The 16,453-nt window shown below is 54.1% G+C and overlaps 1 protein-coding gene across 6 annotated transcripts in view; it reads left to right on the top strand.

The window, feature by feature from the left end:
- The window catches only part of CUX2 (cut like homeobox 2), a 258,613-nt gene that overhangs the window by 232,090 nt on the left and 10,070 nt on the right, over positions 1-16,453 (top strand). For all 6 annotated transcript variants that reach the window (XM_059408409.1, XM_059408411.1, XM_059408415.1 and 3 more), the window contains 8 exons: positions 1,460-1,651; positions 1,740-1,798; positions 2,290-2,338; positions 2,429-2,528; positions 3,638-4,312; positions 5,143-5,244; positions 8,522-9,309; positions 10,066-10,225. In XM_059408409.1, coding sequence (XP_059264392.1) covers positions 1,460-1,651; positions 1,740-1,798; positions 2,290-2,338; positions 2,429-2,528; positions 3,638-4,312; positions 5,143-5,244; positions 8,522-9,309; positions 10,066-10,225 — 2,125 coding nt within the window. The remainder of the gene's footprint in view (positions 1-1,459; positions 1,652-1,739; positions 1,799-2,289; positions 2,339-2,428; positions 2,529-3,637; positions 4,313-5,142; positions 5,245-8,521; positions 9,310-10,065; positions 10,226-16,453) is intronic.

Below are 16,453 nucleotides of genomic sequence, written 5' to 3' on the forward strand. Positions count from 1 at the left end.
TCAGCCACGGGGAATTTTGCTGGTTTGGGGGGTAAGTTTTTCTGAGCACCACAGTGGCGCTCGATGCTAATTAATTTAATGTGTTAATGGCATCCGCTTCCTATTTTAATTGGCATTTATCTCCCTGGAAGAATAGCCGGTATTGGTAGTGGTAGGCTGTGTTTTCTGCTCCATTTTTTTGTTTTTTGTTTTTTGTAAGGCTTCTTAGATTCATTTGCAGCTGCTTAGGACAAGCCCAACTTCAGGTCCTCTCAAACATAAACTTCTTCTTCATTCAGGACAAAGGGACCATCTCCTAAAACCTGGAGAAGCCACGGGGCTTGGGGCTAGGGGCTAATTAGGAAGAGAAAGGAACCACCGCTCACATGGCCTGTGGCTGTGGGGTCTCAGGTATAATCCTGAGGGGTCTGCCTGGAATGAGTGGAAACGCCTCCCTGGGATAGGACCTGTGCCTGATTTAGAAACCTAAACCTTGATCTTGATGTTCTCTCTGCCGGGAACACCCAATCCCCACCCTTTCCTCACTAGACTACTTCCCTTTTTTTGGTCCTTTCATAACCGAGGTTTTATTGAAATATAATATGTGTAAGGACACATGTGCATATCCTAAGTGTACAGCATGTTGAATTTTTCAGAGATGCCATAACCAGCATCCAGATGAGCAGGTAGAATGTCCCCAGCCCTCAGAATGCCCCCCTGAGGTCCCCATCCGGGACCTACTCCCCAAGGGAGCCACTCTCCTCTTAACCGCACAGCTGGGCTTTGCCTGCTTTTGTATCTGGTCAGAGTCAGATCCCGCACACACGCTTTGCGGTCTGGCTCCTTTCCCTTCATATTCTGAGAGCCTAGTCCGTGCTGTGTTAGTAGTTGTGGATTATCCGTTTTCAGAGCTGTAGCGTTCTCTATGGTGTGGGTGTGCCCCAACCCGATCCTCCCTTCTCACTGGAGGGCATCTGGTGGCCAGAGGAGGGTTTCCAGCTTGGGGCTGTCAGAGAGGGCTGCTATGACCGTTAGCTTGGTGTTCACATGTGTGCCTTGTGCGTGGTTCCTGCTTCCCCCCGACATATGCACCAGGCAGAAGTGCGCATATCCACCCTTAGCGGACGCTGCCAAGCAGTTTTTCAAGTCACTAACTTGTTCTAGAACTTCTGCACAGTTTATACACATCTGCCTCCAGAAAATCTTCCCTACCCACTCTCCTCCCGCACCCCAGGTTGAATACTAGAGGGAAGGCATCAGGGCTGGTAGAACTGGCCTGAGCAAAGGCTCAGAGACAGGAGGAGGAAAGCCAGAGCCTGGAAAGAGGGGCTGAGTCACTCCGGGGAGCACAGCACCAGGGGTGGGGGAGGATGCCATGGATGGATTTCCCCTTTTGTCTGGGGTTCGGGGGTGGGGAAGCCAGCCCTCCAGCCCCCTGCCCCACACCTCTTAGCCCCTCAAAGCCCCACTTTTTCTTCAGGATAAGGTGAACTTCGCGCTGTGCTCGGGCCCCCGACTTGAAGCAGCGCTGGCCTCCAAGGATCGGGAGATCCTGCGGCTGCTGAAGGACGTGCAGCACCTCCAGAACTCTCTGCAGGAACTAGAGGAGACCTCGGCCAACCAGATCGCGGACCTGGAGCGGCAGCTCACGGCTAAGTCCGAGGCCATAGAAGTAGGTCTTGGGAGAGGTGTGCAGACAGGAGACGGGCGGGGCAGAAGGATGTGGGCCAGCCTGAATCCATCTTTGCTTTCTCCTCTAGAAGCTGGAAGAGAAGCTCCAGGCGCAGTCTGACTATGAAGAAATTAAAACAGAACTGAGGTACCATGGGGAGTGGGACCCCACCACGCCCAGCCCTCTTCCTGGGTGAGGAGGGACCCTGGACATAGTTCATGATCTTCCCTTCCTCCCACCACACCCCACTTGGTGATACCCCTGTCCCTCCCCCAGGGCAGCCTGGGTCTCAGAACTGAACCACACTTGGCTCTTTGCCCTCCAGAGCCACCTACCCGAGAACTTGCAAGGCGGCTCATGGCCCGTGCGGGAACTGGCGGAATGGTGCTTGCACCGGATGAGCTCAGGCCGGCCCGCGGGGCTTGGTTAGGGTAGCACCCCTCCAGCTATCACTGGAGCCGGCTCACAGCCTGCTACCTGAGCCCGTGGTTGACCCGGGCGCAGTGTTCCGTGGGGTCTCCGGGGTGGGGCCGCTGTTCTGAGTCAGGGAAGAGGAGCGAGAGGAAGTACCTCTCAGACCTCCCCCTCAAGCCCCGCAAACTTGACTGGCCTCGGACTCTCTGCGCTTTCTCTGGCAGCATCCTGAAAGCCATGAAGCTGGCCTCCAGCACCTGCAGCCTCCCGCAGGTGAGCTTTCTGCCACTGTCGCCGCAGTGCAGGCTGCCCTCAGGCCTTCTGCCACCTGTGCCCTCTCAGCCCGGCTTCTTGTCTCCTCAGGGCATGGCCAAGCCCGAAGACTCATTGCTCATGGCAAAGGAGGCCTTCTTCCCCACGCAGAAATTCCTTCTGGAAAAGCCGGGTCTTCTGGCCAGCCCTGGTAGGGGAGACGGGATGCTCTTGGGGCCGAGGGACTATGATAGGGACTATGATAGGGGCTGCCTCTGGCCTTCTCTGGGCTCACACACCACTGCCTCCTGTGTGGGCAGGAGAGGGATGGAGGAAAGGGGTGCACACTGGATGGGCAGCTACTGTGTGGTGGTGCTGAGCTGGGGGTTCCCCCGGGTGAAGCCAACTGGCAGCGCCCCCAACCCCGAGTGTCCACACACACCTACCCCACATAGCTCACTCAGGCCCTCCCAAGAACCCTCCACAAAAGGCTCCATTCATCTCCGAGTCTCGATGAGCGGCAGGAAGAGGTCACAGGGCACGAGCAGGGCGTTCCCATCGTAAACCCCGCAGACATTGCTCTCTCCCCAAATCACCTTCGCTGCTCGGGCCTCCTCCCCACGCAGTAGCTCCATGACCTCTGTGGCCCCGGCCAAGGCTCTCTGTGCTGCCTCTATGTCCTCATCTGTGAAATGGGGACAATAACAGATCTACTCCGTGGGTGCTACTCACCTGTGTAATGCGAGCACGGGGGACGTGTAGGAAGAGGAGGGCATCAGGGTGGCCGGGGGCCGGGAGTGCGCATCCTGCCGCGGCGGGCTTTGGTCCCAGCGCACCACCCGGGGGCCAGAGGCTGGCCCAGAACAAGTGCTCAGTGCATGTTAATGTAGGAGGGAAGGGTCCCCGGGACTGGCATGTGGGCCAGGCCTGCACAGATGGGGATTTGAGGGTCAGAAAAGGAGCTCCTAGTGCTGCTGGACGCCCAAAGCACTTCTCTCCCTTCCCCCCCTGCCCTCTCCCCCCTCCTCTCCCCGAATTGCTCTCTCATGTATGTGTCTCTCTGCCTCCCACTTCCTGTCTCTTTGTCCCTCTATCTCTTTCTGCCTCTCATTCTGTCTCTGCCTCTGTCTGTGTCTCCCTGGTTTCTTGTTTGCCTGGTGTATGCCTGGTTTCTTGTTTCTCTCTGCCTCTCTGTTTCCCTGTGTCCATTTCTCTGGTATCTTTCTCACTCTCTGTCACTCTCAATATCTCTCTCCCTGTCTCTCTCTCTCTCTATCTCTCCTTTCTTCCTCCATCTGTCCGTCTCTCTCAACGTTATAGAAGAGGACCCTTCGGAGGACGATTCCATCAAGGACTCTCTGGGCACGGAGCAGTCCTACCCATCCCCTCCACAGCTCCCTCCACCACCAGGGCCCGAAGACCCCCTATCCCCCAGCCCTGGGCAGCCCCTGCTGGGTCCTAGCCTGGGCCCCGATGGCCCAAGGACTTTCTCACTGTCCCCCTTCCCCAGCTTGGCCTCTGGGGACAGACTGGCAGGGGACGCACTGCTGTCCAAGCACATGATGCCCCCGGCCACCTTCAAGGGGGAGGCAGGCGGCCTGCTGGTGTTCCCCCCGGCCTTCTATGGCGCCAAGCCCCCCACGGCCCCTGCCACCCCCGCTCCTGGCCCCGAGCCGCCTGGGGCCCCCGAGCCAGGGGACGGGGGTGGGAGCAGCACAGCCGGGGCAGGGGCCGGAGCCGAGGAGGAGCAGCTGGACACGGCGGAGATCGCGTTCCAGGTGAAGGAGCAGCTGCTGAAACACAACATCGGGCAGCGGGTATTCGGCCACTATGTGCTGGGGCTGTCACAGGGCTCAGTCAGCGAGATCCTGGCCCGGCCCAAGCCCTGGCGCAAGCTCACGGTGAAGGGCAAGGAGCCATTCATCAAGATGAAGCAGTTCCTGTCAGATGAGCAGAACGTGCTGGCTCTGAGGACCATCCAGGTGCGGCAGCGAGGTGAGGGCCCGTCCCAGGGCACAGGGGCTGAGGGCACAGGCTCCGGCCTCAGAGCTGGACTCTGCCACCTCCCAGCTCTACTGCTCTGTGCCTCAGTTTCCCCTTCTATAGAACAAGGAAGTATATCCTCTCTCCCTTCTTCCTGGGACCTGTGGCAACCCCTTGCTCCCCACTTGGCCCTAGTGGGACAACTCAGACTGATCATGGTGGGAGAAGGCTGGGCCAGGGGCTGCCCTGGCAGGTCGGTACTTCCTGAGGCCCTCCAAGCCTCAGCTTACCCATCCGTGAAATGGCCCGGGTTCCTGCCAATCTTGCCAGACTTGACTTTTAGGGTATCCCATGTGAGTGGCCTAAGGTTTGACCTCCCAAACACACCTGAGTTTGAGTTCCAGCTCTGCCATTCACGCACTAGGTTACCTGGGACAGCTGACTTTAGTTTCTGTGCCTCAGTTTCCCCATCCATCTCCATCTGTCAGGCACCTCTGAGGGTTAAATGAGTAGAAATCATTCAGCACGGCCCCAAAACCTAGTACCTGCTTGAGAACTGTTAGCTGTGGTGGCCATCGTTGTTGTCACCATTATGATTGGTATTATTATTATTATTGTTGTCACCATTATGATTGGTATTATTAATATTAGTTCAAGCCAAAATCATTTGTAGATCCAGCCTGTCACACAGACTGGCCAAGTGGTGGTCTTGCCACACACACTCGAGGTCTGGCCCTGGAGCCCCTGAGAGAGGAAGGGACCCACCCTTCACCCTGCCCAGCTCCAGGAACTGACCCACAGCAGGCAGGTCCCCACGACAGATGCCCCCTTGCCTCCCCCAGGCAGTATCACCCCAAGAATCCGCACACCAGAGACAGGCTCGGATGACGCCATCAAGAGCATCCTGGAACAGGCCAAGAAGGAGATCGAGTCCCAGAAGGGGGGTGAGTGTCACTGCCGCAGGCGAGGCCTGAGGCCTCCAGGACCTGCCCTGAGCAGGAGGTGAGCCCTTGTCCGCCTTCATCCACCACATCGGGAATTCCAAGCAGGTCAGAACCTCCTCGCCAACCAGCCTGCAGCCATGTGAGGCCTGGAAGGCACCGGGTCCCTGTTAGTGTGGAAGCCACTAGCCGTGTGTGACTATATCCACTCAAACTACTGGAAATTAACTAAAATTATAGCTTCAGTTTTCTGCACAGTGACGAGTGGCAGCCATATGGGACAGCCAAGCTACTGCCAACACCCCGGTCTGGATTGTCCTGGTGTCTTCAACTTTGAAGAGGCACAGTGATCCGTAATCACACAGGAACTCAGTCAAAAGTCACAGGTCCGCAGTCAGCCTCACGGGGCAGCAGGGCTGTGTTCCTTCTGGAGGCTCCAGAGGAGAATCCATTTCCTTACCTTTTCCAGCTTCTAGAGGCGCCCACAGTCCTTCCCCTGTGGCCCCTCCTGCATCCTCAAGGCCAGCAGCATAGCAATTTCTGCTCTCTCTCCCATCTTCCTGCTTCCCTCTCACAAGCACCCCTGTGATGATGTGTGGCCGGCCCATGTAGCCCAGGATCATCTCCCATCTCAAGATCCTTTACTCGATCCCGTCTGCAGAATCCCCTTTGTCATGTGAAGTAGCATAGTCTGGGCCCAGGGACAGGGATACCATTGGGACACCATTATTCAGCCAAACAGAGTGTACTTTCTCCAGCAGCCCCTCAAACACAGGGTCCCCCAGGGCTCCCCCCACCAGGCCCTCTGACTTTCCTACCCTTCCTAGATGAGTTCGTCCATTACTGGAAGTTCCACCAACACCCAAAACACCCCCTCTCCAGGCCACACCTCTCGAGAGTTCCAGAGCCCTACACCAATTGCTAGTTGGACGTATCCACCAGAGTCCTCCACTGGCATCTAAGACTCAGCATGTCTGAGATGGAACTTCCTGTCTTCCCTTGCCCCTCACTCACTCCCCATACCCACCAGCTCAAGGCTGGGAGCCTGTCACAGAAGGTGCCTGGCGCCCAGGTGGGTGAGCGGCCGTCCTTGACTGCCATCACTTGCTGGAGCTGTCCCGCTAGCCTCTTCACTGGTCTTACCAATGATATTCTAGGTCCCAGCGTAGCCCATTCTCCACAGAGGCCAGAGGGATCTTTCTAGAGCAGACAAATGGTCATGTCACTACTCCCCTTTCCACAGCTCCCCATTCCCCAAAGATAAAAATGCCAACTCCTCGACAAGGCCCCAGACCCTAAGGTCTTGACTTCTCCTGACTCCCTATACCTCTCGAATGAGTTGCTTATAGCCACATCCACTCTCGTGCTGTTCCCTGTGCACCTAATGCCATCCTCACCCCTGGCCAACTCCTGCTTAACAGTTCAACTCAGAAGTCACCTAGTCCAGGAAACACCCCACCCCCATCCAGATGGATTGGATACTGACCCTCCTTGGATTCCCCATAGTCACCTACATTGCTTGATGCAGTGCAACCAGAGTGGCCGGGCTGCAAATTTTGGCTCTGCTGTTTATTAACTGTGTGACCTTGGGCAAGTTTCTTAGCCTCTCTGTGCCTCAATTTTCTCATATTTAAAATGGGCACAATATCAGTACTCCTTTCTTAAGGTTGTATAAGGTCAAATGAAATCAGTCCTACCAAGCACTCAGCCTGGGGGCCTGGCATGTAGAGGGTGCCCCTGAAAATGTAGCTATCATTACAGGTAATGTTACATTTTTGTCTCTGTTGTTACATTTGTTCAAGTTACAAATACCTCTGCTGATACATCTGTGCCTCCTACCCATCTGTCAGAGGGCTTTTTGCAGCAGGGGGCGGAGTGGCCTCCCCTGCACCCAGCACCGCTGTATTGCGGCTGACTTTGAACCTGATGCTGGCTTTCACGTTCCCACTTTGTGGTGTCTGCTGCCCCTTGGTGGCAAATCGGAGCAAACTGTCCCGCTTCCCCAGTGTCTGAATGTGGCTGGGAGCCAAGTGTTCAGCAAGGGCCCGTCCTCCTGCCGGGTCCCTGGGAGGAACGGAGGAGCCCGCCCCAGGGCCCTACACTGCCCCACCCAAATAATCCTCTGAGGCCCTGCTGTGTACAGATGAATTCTTTCTTGAGCTCCTGTGCAAGAGAGGCAGTCATTCTGTAAACATTGGCTAAGCATCTCCTGCATGCTGGACACGAGGTACAGCTGCAGACAGGACACAGCACTGGAGTGTAAAGAACCATGAGAAACAGATTCATCAAACTCTCCCACTAAATAAACGGGACAGCTGAGAGCAGAGAGGAGGAGACATGCTTGCAGAGACCAAGGGAGAACCCAGGCCTCCTGACTCCCTGTACAGTGCACTCCCACAGGCGGTGGTGGGGGCTGTCAGGAAGAAGACAGCAGAGAAATCAAAAAGGCAACATCAGCGGGCGCCTGGGTAGCTCAATTGGTTAAGCGTCCGACTCTTGATTTTGGGCTCAGCTCATGATCTCAGAGTAGTGAGATGGAGCCTGCTTAAAATATCTCTCCCTCTGCCCCTCCCCGCCCATGCACAGTCTCTGTCTCTAAAAACTAGTAATAATAAGACAAAAATATTGGGCAACATCACAGCAGAGTGGGCCAGCCAGGGGGGTTTCCATTCAGGGTTCTCTGAAGACATAAACATTCGGGTGTTTGCTCCACACCCTTGACAAGAGTGGATGCTATGTAGAGAGCAACCAGCAGCCCCCCAGGGAGGACGTGAGCATGCTGACTGCTAACTCGAGAGCTCCACTCTCGGAATTGAAGAACTATCCAGGATGGGGGCAGAGATTTATATTCAAGCTGTTCCTTTATCGGTGTTCACAACAGTGACCAACTAGAAACAGCGTAAGTGTCCAGCAGTGGGGGATCAGGTAAACACAGCAGAGAATATCCCTTCAAGTGGCAGAGGCAGCCATGAGACATAGAACTTTGAGTCATGAGAAAAAAATGCTCGTGTTGATACTAAGTGGGGACGCGCCAGGCTTGCAATCCCACATCAAGCATGATCTCCCCGTGTGTGAGATTAGAAAGCGGAGCAGAAGGCAATACATGAGGCTATTCTTTGTGATTGCCTGTGGCAGAGAGATTAACTTCATTTAACCACTTTGTTGCAGTATCTTCACAGTATCTCCAAAGCATGCTTTGACTGATGCTGTGAACACCTTTGCTTGTCAAGCCTTGCCCTGACCGTGGGCCTCTGGCCACCCTGTGTCATCCTCCCGACAGGTGATTCCAAGAACGCGACAGCCCCACTCAGCATCACCAATGGCACAGCCCCCGCCAGCACGTCGGAAGATGCCATCAAGAACATTCTGGAGCAAGCACGCCGCGAGATGCAGGCGCAACAGCAGGCGCTGCTGGAGATGGAGGCCGGGCCCCGGGGCCGCTCGGTCCCTCCCTCACCCCCAGAGCGGCCCTCGCTGGCTGCTGTGAGCCAGAATGGGGCCCCAACCTACGTCAAGCAGGAGGACAGCAGTGGCGGCGGTGGTGGGGGAACCAGCAGTAGTGCCACACAGACGTCCCTCACGGTCCTGTCCCCCGCGGCCTTCGTCCAGAGCATCATCCGGAAGGTCAAGTCGGAGATCGGAGATGCTGGCTACTTTGACCACCACTGGGCCTCGGACCGCGGCCTGCTCAGCCGCCCCTATGCCTCCGTCTCGCCCTCCCTGTCCTCCTCCTCCTCCAGCTACTCTGGACAGCCCAATGGGAGGGCCTGGCCCCGTGGGGATGAGGCCCCCGCAGCCCCTGAGGACGAGTCGGCGGGGGGCGAGGAGGAGCCCCCCAGGATGGGCGAGCTGAAGTCTGAAGGGGGCGTCCCCGAGGCAGGCAGCGGTGGGCGGCTGGCCTACTACCCCGCGTACGTGCCCCGCACACTGAAGCCCACCGTGCCGCCCCTGACCCCCGAGCAGTACGAGCTTTACATGTACCGGGAAGTGGACACACTGGAGCTGACGCGCCAGGTCAAGGAGAAGCTAGCCAAGAACGGAATCTGCCAGAGGATCTTTGGGGAGAAGGTGAAGACAGTGGGGCCCACCCCCAAGGAGCTCAGGGGGCCATGGGGCCCATGGGACCTGGGGAGGGAGGACCGCCTGAGGACCCAGCCCCCAGCGCTTGTGGTCTGGAAAGAGAGGTTGTGTGTATGAATAGGAACAAGGCAAAAGCAGGATTCGAACCCAGGTCTGCATGACCCAGACCCTTTTTCCTGCATCCACCTGTCTCTGGGTCCTGTGGGAAGAGAGCCATAGGCAGGACTGACATTCAGTCCTGTGGTTGTTCAAGCAGTGAAATGTTTCTATCTGGTTAGGGATAGCTACTTACCTCCCGTCTTCCAGAACCCTCCATCCCTCCCAATGATCTGACCACTAAAGGGTTAAGGCTCAGCCCAGCAAAGGGTGCCCTGCAGTGCCAGTGGTTAAGTAGTTTTTAATAGCACCTCTGCCCACAGCAGAGGAGCAGGCAAAGGGTCAGGTGAGTTGAGAGGTAGGAGTGACCTAAGTGGAAGGCACAGGAGGACTTCCTGGAGGAGGAGGCATTTGCGGGCTCTTAAAGTCAGGAAGGATTCTTACATGCAGGGATATCTGGAAGGGCACTGCCTATGGGGGGCGTGGCCCAGGCCCACGGCAGGCACCTAGGAGATGAAGAACAATCAAGGCAGCCCTGGTCTCCCAGAGAATCAGAGTGAACAGTGGTCTCTACAGAGGGAGGGAGGGGAGGCCCGGGGATGGCCCAGGAGCCTGCCTCCCTACCCTTCCTGCCCCACCCATCCCCAGGTGCTGGGCCTGTCCCAGGGCAGCGTGAGCGACATGCTGTCCCGGCCGAAGCCCTGGAGCAAGCTGACACAGAAGGGGCGAGAGCCCTTCATCCGCATGCAGCTGTGGCTCTCGGACCAGCTCGGCCAGGCCGTCAGCCAGCAGCCCAGCGCCTCCCAGGGTGAGTGTGGTCGGGGCCCTCTCGAAGGATGCTGCCTGCCCCCCAGAGCTGCCATTCCCAGCGGCCATTACTTCTCTCTGGAAGACAGCAGTGCCATCCTTCCTCCAACCAGAGGAATGCCCTCTGTTGGTGGTTTAGACTCTACGCCTAGAGCAAGTGGAGGGAATACTTAGCCTGTGGAGCTGGGGCCGCGCCCTCCCATCCCCTGACCAGAATCACTGATTGATCTCTTTTTCCCAGCAAGGCAACACGCAGCCTCAGAAACCTTAGCACAGAAATTTGGGCTGTTACCCGTCCATTCGTGATGCACAGGCAGGGTGGGGTCTGAACGTTGCCCGGGTGAGGAAACTGAGGCTCAGAGAGTTGCCCAATGTCACAGAGCAGAAATGGCAGCATGGAGTCCGGGGAGGGACCCTAGGAAGCCCACACTCCCACCCTTGCAACGCCCAGCGGGCAGGTCAGTTGGAGTCCGGATGAAGTGCAGAGGTCAACAAGAAACATGATGTCAGACAACAAAGCATCCCAGGCGATGGTGTTTATTGCAGAAGTTCAGGCCCACAAGACAAGACAGCGCACTGCTGCCGCATTGGCTACAAACCTGTGCATTAAAATGTCAAAAAGAAGGACACCTGACTGATTCTATCAGTAGAGCCTGTGACTCTTGATCTCAGGGTCATGAGTTCAAGCCCCATGTTAGGCATAGAGCTTACTGGGGGAAAAAAAAAAAAAAAGTCAAAAAGAGCCACCACTCTCCAGCCTGGGAAGAGGGGTTCCGTGGGGGAGGAGAGGCTCTGGCTGTCTCTGTGGCTTTTTGTCTTTAAAAGAAACAGGGAGATTTGAAGCAAAAAAGGGCGTATTAACGTCTATTAAGGGCATGGACCTAAGGAAGGGAAGGGGGATTGATGTTTTCTTTTCAGCATATTTCTATACTTTGAAATACTTTATATTTAAAATTTTTGATTGAAAAACCCTGTTCCATGAGGCAGTTGTGAGGACTGATGTTGCCGTTCTAATGATGGCTGCCGTTGGTCACACCCAAGGCTGGGCACTTGCAGTAGCTGCTTCTTTAATCCTCACATCAGTCTTCACTGGAGGAATTATTTGTCATTCCCGCCGTCCAGAAGAAGAAACGGACGGTCTGAGTAGTACAGGGATGTGCCCAAGGTCACTGGCCAGTTAGTGGCAGAGCCAGGATCAGAACGCAAGACTTTCAGCCATTAGGGTCCCTAGGAGCGCCTACCCCAGAGCCCATAGCTGTGAAAGAGTTCTCATCCCTGTGTCATGTTGTGTTGTGTTGTAATTAATCTGTTCATTGTTGTAAAACTCACATCACGTAAAATTTACCATTTGAACCGCTTCAAAAGTGTACAATTCAGTGGCATGTAGTGCATTCAAAACTTTGTGCAACCCCCAGCTCTCCAGCACCCCAGGACATTCTTAGCCCCCCAAAAGGAACCCTGTGTGCATTAATCAGTCGTGCCCACCCAGCCCTGCCCCAGGCCCGGAACCACCAGCCTGCTTCCTGTCGGTGTGGATTTGCCTCTGCTGGCCGTTCAAATCAATGGAACTGTTACGCTATGCAGCCTTTTGTGTCTGGCTTCTTTCACTGAACATCATGTTCTCCAAGCTCATCCCTGTTGTAACCTGTCTCAGTACTTCCTGTATGTGGCCGAATAATATTTCTATATGTGGCTAGGCCACCCTTTGGCTACTGTGAATAATGCTGCTCTGAACTTCACGTACCTGTTTTGAATACCTGTTTTTGATTCCTTTGGATACATACCTCAGAGGGGAATTGCTAGGTCGGGTGATAATTCAGTAACTTACTGAGGACCTTCCAGACTTACTGAGGATCTTCCAAACTTACTGAGGTGTCCCATAGTGACTGCACCATTTTACACCCCAGGCAGCAGTGTGGGGGAGGGGTCCTATTTCTTTCCATCCTCTCCAACACCAGCCATTCTCCGTGTTTGACTGAAGCCATCCCTGTGGGTCTGAGTGGGCATCTCGTTGCAGTTCTGGTTTGCGTTTGCCCAGTGTCAGATTGTTTGGGTTTTTCAAAACGTCTTTGTTGTGTAAGTATAGGGTTAGGCTAAGATAGTAGTCAAGAGTGGTGTTCCTGGTGGAAGAAACAGCACAAGCAGAGGCTAGGAAAAAGGATCCTTCACAGATTAGGAAAGGAGTGAGGTCCGGTGAGCATCGACACCTTGTCCCCCACCCCTCTCTCCCACAGACCGGGAAGCCAGGGCCCATGTTCATGGAGGCAGAGATGTGAGCACTGGCTGCTGGCTCGGTGGGGCGTGGCTGATCCAACCAAGGCCCCCACAGCCACCAGCTGTCCACAGCCTAGAGGCAGGAGAGGATCCATTGCCCACAGGGTCCCGCATAGTCTAGCCACAGGGTTGGGTATGGACCTGTTCCAGCCATAACATCCATGGCCCAGGAGTCGGGGGTGAGCCTGATGCCAGGGGAGGCTTCCAAACTTCCAAAGCATGGCCTCCCCGACACCGGCTGCCCGCCAACAGAACCTGGTTCAGTGATGGGCTCTTCAGCACTGCCCACAGTGGTCAACATGGGCACTGCAGCTACTTGTGTCTGCGGCTTGCTTCTCAGAATGCTCTAGCTCCCCCAGAGTGGTCTCCCCCGCCCTCCGGAGTCTCCCCTACGGTCACTGTCGTTTCTCTCCCCCTCCCTTGTCTTTCTCATGTGTCTCTTTGTCCCAATCTCTCCGCACCCCAGCCCCTTCTTTCCCTGCCTCTCTCTCCCACTCTGTGCCTGTCCCTCCCCCATGTCCCCCTGTCTCTCCATCTCTCTCCTTCCATCTCTCCCTCACTGTCTCTCTCCATCACGACCACTGTCCTGTTTGCCCAGGACACTGGACTTTCTATACTGCAACCAGCACAGTCCTGGGCAAACAGGTGTTACCCTGCTGTCCCAGCTGTGCCCCACCAACATCCCTGTCCAACACCCTTGCTCAAGCCCCAGCCACCTGACTGTTGATGTTCAACCCCTGGCCCCTTATGATTAGTGTGTTCCTCCTGATAGAGTTGATTTCTGAATCTTTCAGTAATTTTATTAGAAGTGGTCCTTGGAATCTGGAGTCAGAAAAGGCTGGCGTTCTGCCTGGAGGCCGGCTAATTTCAGGCTTATCATCGGGGTCTCCCTCCGTCACATCCCGCTCCCTCTCCAGTTGGAAATCTGGCCCTTTAGGAGGGGGTGCAGGTGTTCCAAGAGGCAGATGCCTTTGGAGACCCCCGATTCTCCTCCAGCTGAGCCCAGCTCCTCTTCCATACCCGTGATAGATGGACTCTTAACACAGCCTCTTGCTTTCCCAGGCTGGCCCTTCCCCACCAGCTCTGTATCTCTGCTGGTGACAGTGACGGGGGGATACATCATCTCCAGCACCACACAGAGGCCACCTGGATGACCAGAATCAGCCTGATTCGGGGCCGGGGAACAGCAGTGTCTTCATGATGCCCAGTGTGGGCTTCCAGCTCCATGGGGCTGCGATGCCACTGCTCAGAACTTTAAGGGTTCACCTTGCACCTTGTGAGGGAACACAGGGGTCCTGTTTCAAAATTTATTTATTTTATTTATTCACTCAGCAGACCTGCCCAGTGGCTCCTTCCTCCCCACCCTCTAAAACTCACCCATGACTAATGTGTGTTCCCAGCCTGCCAGGGACTTATAGTGGACGAGAAGACAGTGTCAGATATAAGCAAATCTCAGCTTGCCACTAGTCCCTGTGTGACCTTGGACACATTGCCTAACAGCCCTGAGTCTCAGTTTCCTCCTCTACAAAATGGGATGACATGGTAGCTACCTCCTAGAGATGCTGTGAAGGTCACTTGAGATCACATAGCATTATGCAGGGCATGTCATAAGTACCCAATAAAAGGAAGTTTTACTAATTATCATCATCATCATTGCTGTCATCAGGTAGGGGTGAGATCTGGCACAAGAAGGAAATTACAGTGAAGTGTAACAATGTAGTCAAGATTAAACCTTTTAAGTGTACCTCAGAGAAGGGGTGTTTGGGACTGGGTCTTGAAGGATGCATAGGAGGTCAAGGGTAAGGAGAAGACCTTCAGGATGGCAAAGTCATAGGGGCATAGAAGAGCCTAGGAGTTTGGGGGCGGGCGGTGGTGGGTGGGTAATTGGGGCTGTGAGAGTAGCTCCAGGTCTGTGCGGTGGGTCCTCGAAGAGAGCCCAGAGCCTTAAACTCTAGAACAGGGAGAACACGTTTCTCGTGCAAAGGTCAATAAGGAGCTGTTTCAGATTCTGGAACACAGTAATCCACCTGCTCTCCACAGGGAAGGAAGAACCCAGCCAGAGCAGCAGCTCAGAATATTCTTTCTAGAATCAAAGCCACTGCAGGACGGTTGTGAGACACTTTTCACTTTCTAGGCATCATACATGTTTATACTTAGTGAATTTCTGGCTGGCAGCAGCCAAATGTCTTGAAGAAGAGGTACCTGTTTCTAAATTGCTGGAAGGTGCCATGTGGACCAGCCCTGGGATTCCTCGAACCTCCACCTTGGTCCCCACCCCTTTAAGGGCATCAGCTCAGTCCTCTCCCCTACTCCCGGGATAGACGGGAGGCTCAGTTCATGCCCGAAAGCCCAGTGGGTGACTGACTGCTCAGGTGGTGGCCTCTTGATGGCCCCGAGGAGGGCTGCTGTAGGCATAGTGCCACGTGCTCCGTGGTGCCATGTAACAGATTCGGGGGCTGGGAGGTTGGCAAGGTCGTCCCACCCAACAGGTCTACCAAATGGCTTTTGCCAAATGAAAACTGTGGCTTATGAACACAATTTTTAAATATGCCAGTGTACCATGGACATCTTTTCTTTTTCTTTTTTCAGCTTTATTAAGATACATTTGACATAGTAACATTGTATAAGTTTAAAGTATACAATGTGATGGTTTTTTGTGTTTGTTTTTTTTTTTAAGATTTTATTTGTTTATTTGACAGAGAGAGAGACAGCAAGAGGGGAACACAAACAGGGGGAGGGGGAAAGGGAGAAGCAGGCTTCCTGAGGAGCAGGGAGCCTGTTATGGGATTCGATCCCGGGACTCTGGGATCATGACCTGAGCTGAAGGTAGATGCTTAATGACTGAGCCACCCGGGTGCCCATAAAATGTGATGGTTTGATAGGCATATATATTGCAAATATTTACCACAGTAAGATTAGCTAATGCATCCTTCACCTCACATAATTACCATTTTGTTGTTCTGTCGGGAAGAGTGAAGTTCTCCTATAGCCAAGTGTCAAGTGTATAATGCCCAATTGGTCCCCACAGCCACCACACTGCATATTAGATCCCCAGAACGGACTCTTACTCTGTGGACAGCTTTTCATTACATCCTCTTTCATTGCTCTGGGAATCACCATATTTTATTCCGTTAATCTCTGTCGGTTGGGCTTATAAAGGGTTCCCAACTTACTTTTTGGAACTTTTCATTTTTGAAGTAATTTCTAATTAATTGACAAGTTGAAACAATAGGACCACGGATTCCCTGTACCCCCCACACAGACTCATCAGTTGCTAATTTTGCCACGTCTGTGCCCTTTCGCTCCTGACCATTGGAGAGGTTAGTTCACTTCGTGTCCCTTTATCCCTAAATATTCAACAAAGCATTGCCTAAGAACGAGAAAGCTGACAATGGTATGATACCATTGATGTAGCCCACTAGCTATGTTCAGGTTTCTTTGGTTGTCCCAATAACAACCTTTATATCATTTCTTTAAGTAAACTCTGTGCCCAACTTCGGGCTTGAACTCACAACCCCCAGATCAAGGGTCACGTGCTCCACAGGCTGAGCCGGCCAGGCACCCGCCCCATCCTTTATATAATGTTGTTTCTCCCTGTCCAGGATCAGATTCAGGAACACTTGTATTTTGTAGTCCTGTCTCTTTAGTCTCCCAATTTGAACAGTCTTCGGCCTCTGTTTGTTTTCCAGTTTTAACATTTCTGAATTATTCTACAAACTGTCTCAGTCCGGCTTTGTCGGTTGCCTCCGTGTGATTAGGTTCAGGCCACATTCAGAGCAGGACTGTCACAGAGGTGACACTGTGTCCTTCTCACTTCATTGCATCAGGAGGCACTAACTGTTGATTTGTCCTTCGATTGGTGATGTTACCTTTGGTCCTTTGGTTAAGGGGATGTCTGCCAAGTAGCTGTGCTGGAAAGTTACAGTCTTTCCCTTTGTAATTAATAAGTATCTTA

The sequence above is a fragment of the Mustela nigripes genome, chromosome 8 (assembly GCF_022355385.1).
Source record: "Mustela nigripes isolate SB6536 chromosome 8, MUSNIG.SB6536, whole genome shotgun sequence".
Classification (NCBI taxonomy): domain Eukaryota; kingdom Metazoa; phylum Chordata; class Mammalia; order Carnivora; family Mustelidae; genus Mustela; species Mustela nigripes.